Source organism: Pelodiscus sinensis, chromosome 25, assembly GCF_052426305.1.
Source record: "Pelodiscus sinensis isolate ZL-2025 chromosome 25, ASM5242630v1, whole genome shotgun sequence".
Taxonomy (NCBI): Eukaryota; Metazoa; Chordata; order Testudines; family Trionychidae; genus Pelodiscus; species Pelodiscus sinensis.
In genome coordinates this window covers 2,876,207-2,888,765 of record NC_143076.1, presented here as the reverse complement: position 1 = coordinate 2,888,765, position 12,559 = coordinate 2,876,207, and the positions used below count along the sequence as shown (strand labels likewise).

The window sequence follows — 12,559 nt, the reverse complement described above, 5'->3', positions numbered from 1 at the left end:
GGGGGAGGGGCAGGTGGCTGGTCCAGGGGGCAATTGCAAGATGCTAGAAGTCAGACCAGGCTCCCACACATGCCTATGCAGAGCCCATCCACATGCCAGGTTCTCCTCCCATGGCAAGTCTGCAGTAGCCTGGCCACAGGTGGCTCCACATCTCAGCCACTGCAGCCTGTGCCAGGCTAAAACTTTACTTGCCCGCTTCCGGGACAAGAGTCTCTGGAGAAGGTACAGTGGGAGCCCCCTGGGAGCCAACTCTAGGTTCAGCTTTTAATCACTGGATTTATACCTCTCTCTACTTAACTGAAGAGCTCATTTTTAAATGTAGATACTTTTAAACTATAATCAAGTAATCTTTTAACTTTCTCTTATCCTAAAAAGAAAGACTTCAGTTACTATTAGGGATGTGAATTGGTAACTGGTTAATTGGTAAGCATCACCCTTGCTCATTTCACGAGGAGTAACGGTAGTTTGGACTAGGAGGCCTAGTCTGAACTACCTGGTCCGTGCCGCGTGTAGCCGCGCGACACGGAGTCCACACTAGCGGACATTTAAAAATGGCGGCGCCCGGCTTTATGCAAATGAAGCCCGGGAAATTCAAGTCCCGGGCTTCATTTGCAACTCCGGTTGCCTACATTACCACCCTAGTTCGAACTAGGGTGGTAGTGTAGACATACCCCTATATAGGAAACCAAAGGAAGGACTGCAGCTGCTTATATGGGTAAGAGAGGTTTCATAGATTTGATCTGAAATTCTAAATGGACAAAGATTCCTGCTTTACAGACTACTCAGAATTGATAAACAGGAAAGGCAGGAGACATACAGTCATCTGGATTACTACATCTGGTATTATCACTCGAAGGGAAAACAGAAATGCACACTTTTTTCATTCCCATTTAATCAACCCATCGTAAAGCCATTATTTCTGATTTGATAACCGGTTCCGATTTGTAAAAATCATTCCATCAAAGACAGACTGAATACATGAGGATGGGCCTTCACAGGCAGTTAAATCCAACTCCTTTCTGCACTTACAAATTATATAAAAAAAAATCTGCTTCACAGGCAAGGGTTCAGTCAGTGCAGTTTGCATTAAAGCTGAAGGCAAATCTATGTTCTTGATAATCCACGGTTATCCAAGTCCTTTACCTGTAAAACAGAAATCATTCTTGCAGTGCACTGGGATCATCATAAATTAGTATTAATTTATACACTTTGTATTGACTCAGACTCATAGACTCCAGGGTCAGAAGGGACCATTATGATCATCTAGTCTGACCCCCTGCACAGTGCAGGCCACAAAATCTCACCCACCCCTCCTAGAATAATCCTCTCACCTATATCTCAGATATTGAAGCCTTCAAATACTTTGAAGACCCCAAGATGCAGAGATCCTCTAGCTGTGATCTGTACCCCATGCTACAGAGGAAGGCGAAAAACCTCCAGGGCCTCTGCCAATCTACTCTGGAGGAAAATTCCTTCCCGACCCCAAATATGGCGATCAGCTAAACCCTGAGCATGTGGGCAAGACTCATCAGCCAGACACCCAGGTGTTGGCACCTCAACACTGAAAGTCACACATTTCTTCTGTTCATAAATGCTTTTCAGCCTGTAGCTCATGTACTTCTAAACACCTGATGGGCATATCATTTCACTTACTGTTTTCCTGCCTTTTTACAAGCTACCCTATTAAGTGAGGGCTAGATAGAAGAGACAGCTGCTTCCCTTGTCTGTAACATTCCACAGACATGCTTCCAATTCCTAGCTGAAGTAGCAGCATGATAAACTTTAAAACCGTTGTGTCCAACATGCTAGCCATGCTGGCTATTTGGCTGGTTGAGTGTGGCTAGTTCTCTACAGAAGTAGCTACTGCTTCAGAACTGGCTGGTCAGCATGGCTTTAAAAGGTGAAATTTAAGATTAAATTAAATGTAAATTCAGCCCAAATTCTTTAGACTGCTGGATGGAAATATAATCCACTGCATACATACTACTTTGTATTTCTCTAGGCTTCAGTAACATGCTGATGGGAGTCATGTGTGGACTTAGCAAATGCTGTCTAAGATTCTTAAGAAAGACCATAGTAGATCAGACCAACGGTCCATCTAGCCCAGGATCCCATCTTCTGACAGTGACTGGTGCTTCAAAGGGAATAAACAAAATAGGGCATTTGAGTGATCCCATTCTCCATTATCTAGCCCCAGTTTGTGGTAGCTGGATGTTTATGGACACCTGCAGCCTGGGGTTGCATCCCTGACCATCTCAGCTAATAGTCATTGATGGACTTACTATAAGGATCAACCCCATTTTACAGATGGAGAAATGGATGCACCTCTGAACAGACTTGTTCAAGGTCACAGAACAAATATGTAAATATTTCTATTTACAACTACTCTTGGGCCCTGCTCACTGAACCACTGGTGCCTTTAAGTATTTTAATGAAAAGGGAAAAAAACTGTATTGGCTGTTTCAGGGAAGGTATGATGTGATCACATACAATCACCAATCAAACGGCATGGGAACTGGAGAGCTGTGCCACTGTCTGCATTATTTGTTTACTTTAGTATAGGGGAAATAAGACTTGTGATCTAATCTATTCAGCTTCACCTTCATAGACATTTGGTGGCCTACCCTTCCTAATTCCCCTGCTGCATTATATAAAATATACTCTCTGAGGCTCCTTTGGGTATACAAGGAATGTTCAAGAATCTGTATAACTACATAGAAAGTGCCCATTATGGAAACAAAGAGCCCTAAAGGAAAGGCAGCATCAGCCCTGATTAAAAGTTTGACATTTCTAAATTTAGCAGTCCAGTTATTATGGCATTCTTGGCTGTTTCTAGAGCTTGGAGCCCACAACAGTAGCCGAAACTTGCTTAGAAAGCTGGACTCCATCCTTTGTTTAAAAGAAAAAAAAGTCCCAGTTTCACTTCCAAAAAGGCCATATCTCAACTCCCCACACAAGCAAACCTGATACCCAAACTGTTCCCAATCTCTCCCTCCCTTGTAGAGGGACAACAGCACCTGCTGCCTGCTTACTTTGTATATTCGGACTAGCCAGTGCTCTGTGGTATATGCCTCCTCCAGCACATCGAGCTCAAAGTCTTTGTTTCCAATCTCGGCATTTCTCACTCTGTCATAACCTGGGGGGCGTTCTAGAAAGAATGGGGAGGGGAGAAAATGACCAATGGCTTCAGAGTCCACATTTCTGGAAGAAATAATACAGGTCTTTCCAACCCAAATGAAAATCATTTCCAAAGGCTTCTCAAAATCCGGTTGGCACAGAATGCACTCAAGGCATGAGGTGGCCAGGCTCCTTTCTTTTTCTCAGAAGACTCCATTCTGAATATTCAGCATAGTGAGAGTTCTAACAGTCTGTGCCCCCCATATAAGTTAGATTTTCATCTCTATGAAGTATCAGCTGCCTCAGAGCAAGTCAGAACAGGGAAACAGGGGAAGTGGGCGGTATTAGGTTTTGCATTCCTTTTGGACAGGGTCCAGTTGCATTCCTAACTTTTTAGAGTCAGGTATCAAGATGTTTTCATATGCCAACATCAGTGCAGCAGGGTCAGAGCTGCCAATATGTTCAAAGAAGACCAGAGCCTGGCAATGCATTTTATATTCCAAAACAGAACTTTGAACTGGTGTGTGCTGCTGGAATAACAGCACTACCAAGAGAAGTCCTTGCTTATGCCCCTGAGACAGGTCAACGACCTATCCACTATACAGAGTGGAGACAAAAAAAGAAAGGGACTTGCTCAAGTTCACACAGCAAGTCAGTATCACAACTGAAGTTTTCTTCCCAACTATCTGGGCACCCACATTCCCCACTCTAACCCCTAGACAGTATTCCTTATGCCCTTCTACAATATCCACATAAATAGCATTACTACATACTGGCTTCTGTATAAACCTGCCCAAAGCGGTAGTAGCACATCTTGTACATAAGGCAGTTGAGCAACACAGGGGAACCCTCCCTATCCACACGGAACTCTCCTGTTGGCGTGTAGTAATCATGCTCCTTTATGTGCTTCCCAGTGTCTGTGCTTCCACCAATTCGTACCATCCACAGAAACTTGTTGATATCTAAAGGAGATAGGAGACAAATGTTCAAGTGTTTTACACATCACACATTTCAAGCAAGCAGTCAAAGCGGCCAAGCATGGCACTCAGAGGGGTCATCTCCCGGATTTCAGGCTTCCATCATGTAAAGGACCATTCGATTAGGGAGAAAACTGCCCACCTGGAGGCACAAGGCTCAAAAGTTCCTATTCAGAAATGTCAATAACCGCTGGTTCTCTTCAGGAGTCTCAATTCAGGCTGAAACTAGGGATGTAAAATCCTGTTTAATCAGTTAACTGGTTAAGTGTTATGTTTAATTGGTTTACTGCTTAAACAAGGTGGGTGGGGGTCTGCTGCAGCCTGGCTGGAGCAACCCCTGCCTGCAGTGCGGTGGGCTGCTTGGACCAGGCCAGCCTGCCACACTGCATTGCAAGCAGGGGCTGCTCTGGCCCATCATGGGCATGCAGGAAGCTGCTTCAGCTCAGCTGCCAGTTAACTGGTAAGCATCTTAACCATTGATATACACAGCTGAAACCAGATAAACAGATCTGAGTAAAGAAAGGAGGTGGATGAAGCTACTCGGAATTCTAATCTCCTAGAATTGTACATGTTAGAATCTTAACATGGTGGACAACAACAAAAAAAATCAATTAAAAATACAATCAGTTGTGATTCTTTAAAAATCATCAGTAAATACTAAATTTCTCATTTAAAAGTAAGTTACAATTAAATCTCATCACAAACATGCTACATCTACATTTACACTCTCATAATAATGAATTAATGGCTCTAGTCTCTCCGGCCTAACCACCAGCTCTTGTTTCTTGAAAGTTCTGGGCTTCCAATTTCTGTTTCTCAGTAAATTAAAAGTAACATGTGCAAAGACAGACACAGGCTGGATAGGATTTTTTTGTTCCATGCTTATGTAGTGGTAGACTATCTCCTCTGCTGTGCTGGGTCAAGATATTGACTTGGAGACAGAGACAACATATAGAAAAGGATGGAGAAAACATAGAAAGGAACAGTGGAGAGGACTTGAAAGAAAAAGGGAAGACATTAGTGTGTACACCTATATGTCCCCATACTTTTGGCTTTGAAAAACTGTCATGGCTTCTCGGCATAAGAGAGACCTTGTCTGGGAATATTTTGAAGAAATTTGTTCCCTGGAGGAAAAAGGAAACCATGTCAAGTGTAAGCAGGGCAAGAAGATGTTGTAGAGCCTTGTTGCAAGAATGAAACATCATAACGAAAAACTGCTTATTGAGAGAAAATGATTTGGATGAAAATGTGGATATGGCTGAGTGGATCAACTGGTTAGTAACTTCAATAATTCCCTGTGAAATGCATCATTCTTCAAGACTCTCTTTGTACCTTTTAGCAGGGCTAGCCGGACCGCGGTAAGCCCCGCTCGCCAGCTGCGCTGTCCGGTGATCTGCACATGCGCAGATCACCCGAACCTGGCTCTTCCAGGTTGCAATCTACTCGCCACAGGTGAGTAGACTGCATTATTTGTTGAGCCCTGCCTTTTAGTAGAAGTGTGTTTAGACAAGCTATTTGTTGTGTTGGATGTTGCTAGAAAAAAAGTTTTACTTAGCTGATCCTTATGGCTTGTTTAATTAGTTACAGTAATTAGGTTTAGAATTGATCACTCAAGTGCATAATATAGAAAGCTGCAGTAAGAGAAATCTAAAATTGCCAGTTGCCACTATCATTTCCTTACATTAAATAAAACATGCCCCTTATTTTGCAGTATCATGGCCACAGACCATAATGGTGATGCCCTAAGTCTATTCCCTATTTTACTTCAGCATAACTAAGTTTTTCCAAGAGAATCCTATTCTATACTCGTTTTCTCAAAAAACAGAAGTGCCAGTGAGTTCAATGGGGTTTACTCCAAAATTAAGCGCAATCTAAGTGAAGTCTTAAATTTTGGTAACTTGGAATCAGATCTGCATCCTTGTAGAAAAATGTAAATGAGTAACTGAATGAGAGAGAGAGAGAGAATGACTATTCAAAATCATTTTTTCATCACGGTCCCATTTAAGCATAAAGACTTAGACAGTATATCTACAACTTCAGAGTCATCTGTTGGTGCTTTTGCAGCAGTCTTTCCAGCAAGATCATGGATTGGATAAATGGACTGTAAGATGCATAGAAAGCTGGCTAGAATGTCGGGCCCAACAGGTAGTCATCAACGGCTTGATGTCAGATTGGCGGTCGGTTTCTAGCGGAGTGCCCCAAGGATTGGTTCTAGGACTGGTTTTGTTCAACATCTTTATGAATGACCTGGATGAGGGGATGGATTGCACCCTCAACAAGTTTGCAAATGACACTAAGCTAGGGGGAGAGGTAGATACACTGGAGGGCAGGGATAGGGTCCAGAGTGACCTAGACAGATTAGAGGATTGGGCCAAAAGAAATCTGATGAGGTTCAACAAGCACAAGTCTAGAATCCTGCACTTGAGACAGAAGAATCCCAAGCATTGTTACAGGCTGGGGACCGAATGGCTAAGCAGCAGTTCTGCAGAAAAGGACCTGGAGGTTACAGTGGATGAGAAGCTGGATATGAGTTAACAGTGTGCCCTTGTAGCCAAGCAGTCTAATGGTATATTAGGTTGCATTAGAAGGAGCATTGCCAGCAGATCTAGAGAAGTGATTATTCTCCTTTATTCGGCTCTAGTGACGCCACATCTGGAGTACTGTGTCCAGTTCTGGGCCCCCCCACTATAGAAAGGATGTGAACACATTGGAGAGGGTCCAGCGGAGGGGACCAAAACGATTAGGGGGCTGGAGCACATGACCTACGAGGAGAGACTGAGGGATTTCGGTTAGTTTAGCCTGCAGAAGAGAAGAGTGAGGGGGGATTTGAGAGCAGCCTTCAACTTCCTGACAGGAGGTTCCTGATAAGAATTCATGAGGTTAGTCGACTATTCAATTAAACAGATATTTAATATCCTTAGTGGGAAAGCAGAGCTGATGCCAAGGAGTGTTAAAACAGCACAGCAGTCTCTTTAGTCTTCCCCCCACAGCAGCAGTCTGCCTGCTACTGTGTTTCTAGCAGGGAAGAACAGGAACGTTCCAATGATTTGCTCTACTTTGTTTGTCCCCCAAACAGAGCAGCTCACTCAGCTGTCAGATACTTCCCAGACCTTTGAAAGGAGAGGGTATGCAAGCAAAACACTGAGCACAGCCATCAGGACAGAATACTGGCGGAAGTCAGTTCTCTCAACAAAACAAACAGCAGAGTCCACACTGGCTTTTTGTTGGTAATAAAGGGAGGGGAAAAGACGAAAAGTCACTCATAAGGGTGGAAGATTTTTTTGGAACCAAAACTGGGTGTTTTTGCAGATAAAAGTTGCATTGTTGCGTGTATGCTCTAGCTGTTTTATCAACAAAAGGCAGTTTTTGGTGACAAAACATGCCAGTGTAGACAAGCCCTTAGAGGAGAGCATGGCTTCTCCCAGAAACTATCTGTGTCTGGGAGAGCACTCAGCACACGTTATCTGTGTCACTGTCACACACACCCAGTCTGTACCACACAATGTGTGTCAGTTTTTCACATAGTGTCTCTCTCGCTCTCTCTCTTTTTATGTAGCCCTTAGCCCCACCTCTTCTGCCCAAGGCTCCACCCTTTCCAGAGGGGGCCAGAGCTGGCCCATGACTACATACCAAAATTCATGAAGTGGCCACCCTGCAAAAATTACTGCCCACCCCTACTATAGATAAAGATTGCTTGGTTCATTTATGCCACAATTTCTCATTTTTGCATTGTTAATTAACACCTTCATTGACATGGTCAGGGCTCAACAAAGTACTGAATCTAATCACCCAAGGCGAGTAGATTTCAGCCAGGAGCCCTGTTCATTTGCGGCATGCGCAGTGCTGGGCTGGTGAGCGGCTTTCGCCGCCGTTCGTCAAGCCCTGGATATGGTTGAGTCCTTACGACCATGCTACTCTCCATCTGGTAGAGCAGATGTTGGTGGGAAGTTGACCTATATAGTGTGAGAATGAACTTAAACAGTGTGCAAGAAATACTGAGGCAAAATTTGCCAGTTTGATGGGTGGAGCAATATACACAAGTGTAACAATATGGCCTTTTTCTGTAGCCATATTGGAAGGCCTAAATGCATAGGGCCTTTATCTGCTGCCAGACTGAAGCGGCCATTAGCTGTAAAATAGGGAGTAACTCACTTTCCATCTAAATTGCATTAAAATAGTGTAATACCAGGCTGTTAAGAAAGTGGATGCCATTACGATGGAATTCTATCACCAGGTAAAGAAACAGATCTCAAAATAGGCAAAAAAACCTTAGTTTAACAACATTTAGTCTGGCAAGAAACTCATTATTGACAGTTGGGGAGGTGGAATCCTCATGCTATTATTATGGTCTTCACTTTCCTATTATTTGCCTGTATGAGCTCTGTCTGGTTTTTAATTATTTCTGTGTGCAGTATAATCAATTAAGGTGGTGGGGTAATGATTGGTTAGGTAATTCGGATACAGTAGGTTCTGAAAGGTTAGTAACATAATTGGTTAAGGTATAGCTAAGCAGTACTCAAGTTTCAATATATGAACTGGGGGCCAAGAGGGAGAAGTGGGAAAGGGAGAAAGGAACAGAAAAAGAAAGACCTGGAAAAAGAACTCACTTCCAAGACACAGCCTAAGATCAGAGTTGCCAGGACTCCCGCATGACAGACAGCAACCAGAATCCAGATGAGACTGATCTTGCCTGGTCAACAGGGGGAGTTTGCCTGCCTTGATGATGCATGTGTATTTTGTTTTGCTTGGTAATTACTAATAAATACAAAGTAAGAATGTTACTATGTAAGGCTCTTTCAGTGGTAAAAGATCTTGCAAACCCACAGGAATTTATGCTTTTGAGTCCTAGGAATTGGGTAAGGGGGATATTTAAATTAACAAAATCTTGAGCACTAGGAACTGGGTAAAGATGCGTGTCCCTAGACTGTGGAATTGACAAAGAATTTTGTGCAGGCAACAGCCAGATATAGTGTATGAAAAGGAACTTGAACAGTGTGCAAGAAATCTCAGTGAGAAATTTACCAGTTTATTGAGTGGAGCAATATAGACAATAGTCCAGTAATATGTGCCAGTGTGACAACGGAAGGGGTTGCATATTTTTCAGAAACAACAGCTTTCAGAAACATTGGGAAATGCTCACCTAACAGACTATTTAAAAGAAATGGCAATGAAAGCTATATTGAACTGAACAAAAGTTCAGCAGTCACATGTGCAGTTTCGTCACAGACAATGCTGCAAACATGAGAAGATACTTAGAAGAAGAAAGTGAAATATGCCCTTTAATATCATATGGCTGCAGTGCTCATTCAGTGCATCTTTTAGCCAAAGACTTAAGTATGTCTTCTCCAGGACTAAAATAAAATGAAGTCACACAATACTGCCGTAACAACCATTTTGCTTCAGCTTCACTGCAGAGACCAGGAGTATCCAAACGAATTCTCACTTAAATTGATGGAATTTTGTTGATTATTTTGAACAATGTGTTAAAAATTGGCCTATTCTCATAAAATGGGAAAAAAAACCAACCTTATACCGATGAAAGAAATACCTCACCAGATAGTAAAATTACAGGCACACAGGCAATAAAGAAGCGAATGGATCAAACACTGATTCCACCTCATTTTCTTGTGAACATTCTTAATCCCAGGTAGATGTCTAACTTCTGAAGATGCTGATGCTGCCATGGTATGGACATCTCAGAATCACTCCTTAGTTATGCCAGTCTTAATAAATTTCAGGGCTGGAGCGAAACAATATAAACAGTAAATGTTTGCTGATGATGTTTTGAAAAAAGTCACTCCCCTGAATTAGTGGGAATGACTAGCCCGGCACCTTGAAAAGGAGTTCCTTTAGTTGCTAAGCCAACTTTTCATAGCAGTAGTTTCCTCTCCAGGCTCGGAGAGAATATTGTCATTATTTAGTATTACACCACACAAACCTAAGAAACAGACTGGAAGTTGAAAAAGCAGGAACACTCATATTTCTGTTTCAATCTATGAATCAAAATGACAGTGGGAATGGGAAAGTTGAAAACTAATTGTAGAAGATTTTAAGGACACTGTACATTTAGGCTTTGTCTACACTGCCAGTTTTGGCAGAAAATATGCTAATTAGGGACTCATTAGCATAAGCAGCAATCTCATTAGCATATTTTCTGCCATTTCTTTTTTCTCAAGGTGCTTTTGCGCAAAAAGCAGCTGCAAAACCCATTTTGCACAAGATCCTTATGCCTCATTACCCAAAAAAACTGGCAGCGTAGACGTAGCCTTAGTGTTCCAAGGACTTGTCTGTTAGTTAATAAAATTTTAAATTAAAGAAAAAAAGTGTAAGGACTACCATCAGCTGGCGACTCAGGAGACTGCTGTAATTGCTGTAATTGCACATGTGAAACATGTAACAGTTTATATTTAGTTTAATAAAATGTAAGTGCTAGTGCGAGTGCGAGAGACAGGTAATGAGTATTCTCGGCTCTGGTGAAGCCACATCTGGAGTATCACAATCCAGTTCTGGGGCCCCAATTACAGGAAGGATGTGGATGCATTGGAGAGGGTCCAGCGGAGGGCGATGAAAATGATTAGGGGGCTGGAGCACATGACCTACGAGAAGAGGCTGAGGGATTTGGGTTTCTTTAGTCTGCAGAAGAGAAGAGCGAGGGAGGATTTGATAGCAGCCTTCAACTTCCTGAAGGGAGGTTCCAAAGAGGCTGGAGAAAGGCTGTTCACAGTGGTGATGAATGGCAGAACAAGGAACAATGGTCTCAAGTTGCAGTGGGAGAGGTCCAGGTTGGATATTAGGAAACACTATTTCACTAGGAGGATGGAGAAGCACTGGAATGGGTTCCCTAGGGAAGTAGTGGAGTCTCTATCCCTAGAGGTGTTTAAGTCTTGGCTTGACAAAGCCCTGGCTGGGTTGATTTAATTGGGATTGGCCCTGCCTTGGGCAGGGGGCTGGACTGGATGGCCTTCTAAGGTCTCTTCCAGCTCTATGGTTCTATGTCGTATTCCCTAAATTGATAAAAATCAAGTTATCTAAAAAAACCCCACACCAAGTATACCCTTTTAGATGGGAGTGGGCAATAATTTTTTCAGGGAGCTACTTAATGAATTTTGGTATGTGGTCACAGGCTCGCTCTGCCCAGCCCTCCCCATCCCCCAGAAATGGAAGGACCTTGGGCAGAAGAGGTGATGGGGTTGCAGGGGGGTACAGAGAGAGAGAGAAAGAGTGTGAAAGACACTCTGGCTGCGTCTAGACTGGCATGATTTTCCACAAATGCTTTCAACGGAAAAGTTTTTCCGTTAAAAGCATTTGCAGAAAAGAGCCTCCAGAATGGCAGGGACGCTTTTGCGCAAAAGCGCTTTTTGTGGAAAAGTGTCCGTGCCAATCTAGACACGGTTTTGCACAAGAAAGTCCCGATCGCCATTTTCACCATCGGGGCTTTTTTGCACAAAACAGTTTTTAGCTGTCTACACTGGCCCTCTCACGCAAAAGCATTTGTGTAAGAGGGCTTTTTCCCGAGTAGGAGCAGCATAGTATTTGCACAAGAATCTTACATTATATCGTCAGTGTTCTTGTGCAAATTCAAACGGTCAGTGTAGACAGCTGGCAAGATTTTCCGGAAAGCTTTTGTGGAAAAACTTGCCAGTCTAGACGCAGCCTCTGTGTATGAGACACAGACTTTGAGACACAGATTGAGTGTGTGTGGCAGTGACTGTGTGTGCAGCACAGAGACCGGGACAGTGTACAAAGCGGGTGTGTGTTGGCTGCTGCTGGGTAAGTGTCAGAGAGCAAGCGTGGCTTCTCTCAAATACAGGGAAAGCTATACTGCTCTGTGGGCCACTCCATCCCACACTGCAGAAATGGGGTATGTAGGGAAAAGAGAGAGAGAGAGAGAGAGAGAGAGAGTGTGAGAGTGAGTGTGTGAGTGAGAGTGTGTGTGTGTGTCAGAGAGAGAACGAGAACACGAGCACAGAAATCGTCGAAATAGTGCATTCTCCTCTGAGTGACTCTCCTCCGAGTCACTTACCATCCATGCCTCAGACTAGAGCAGCTCTGCTGTGCGCCTCCCTCTTTCTGACCCCAGGTCTGCAGAGATAGGGTACAGGGGCAGGCGGACACCTTCAGCACTCACCTCCACCCCTATGTCTCCGTCTCTCCTCCCCTCTCTGCACAGCTAGCAGGAGAACCCTAGGAGCAGCTCTGCTGCAGGATGGAGCAAGGTGGGGGGAGGGGCAACTGAACACATTGTCAGCTGCAAGTATGCATGCTCTGCTAATCAGCTGGGAAGGCTGAAGAGAAATATTTGGTCAGCTGGATCCAACCTCTGGGTCTGATTTTGCCCTCCCCAGCCTGCCCCAAAGGTAGCTATTATTGTCCAATTTGATCAGAAAGCCCTCTCGCCACCCATAGATTAAACTGTATCGTACAAACAAATACAGGCATTCACCAGCAGGATGGAGCAGCTGCAT

At 43.6% G+C, this 12,559-nt stretch overlaps 1 protein-coding gene across 3 annotated transcripts in view; it reads right to left on the bottom strand.

Moving 5' to 3' along the window:
- Window positions 1-857: 857 nt before the first annotated feature.
- The window catches only part of STT3A (STT3 oligosaccharyltransferase complex catalytic subunit A), a 45,987-nt gene continuing 34,285 nt past the window's right edge, over window positions 858-12,559 (bottom strand). For all 3 annotated transcript variants that reach the window (XM_006116691.5, XM_075909257.2, XM_075909258.2), the window contains 3 exons: window positions 3,891-4,079; window positions 3,033-3,148; window positions 858-1,143 (listed from right to left, as the gene is read on the bottom strand). In XM_006116691.5, the coding sequence (XP_006116753.1) occupies window positions 1,105-1,143; window positions 3,033-3,148; window positions 3,891-4,079 (344 nt within the window). In that variant the 3' untranslated portion in view covers window positions 858-1,104. The remainder of the gene's footprint in view (window positions 1,144-3,032; window positions 3,149-3,890; window positions 4,080-12,559) is intronic.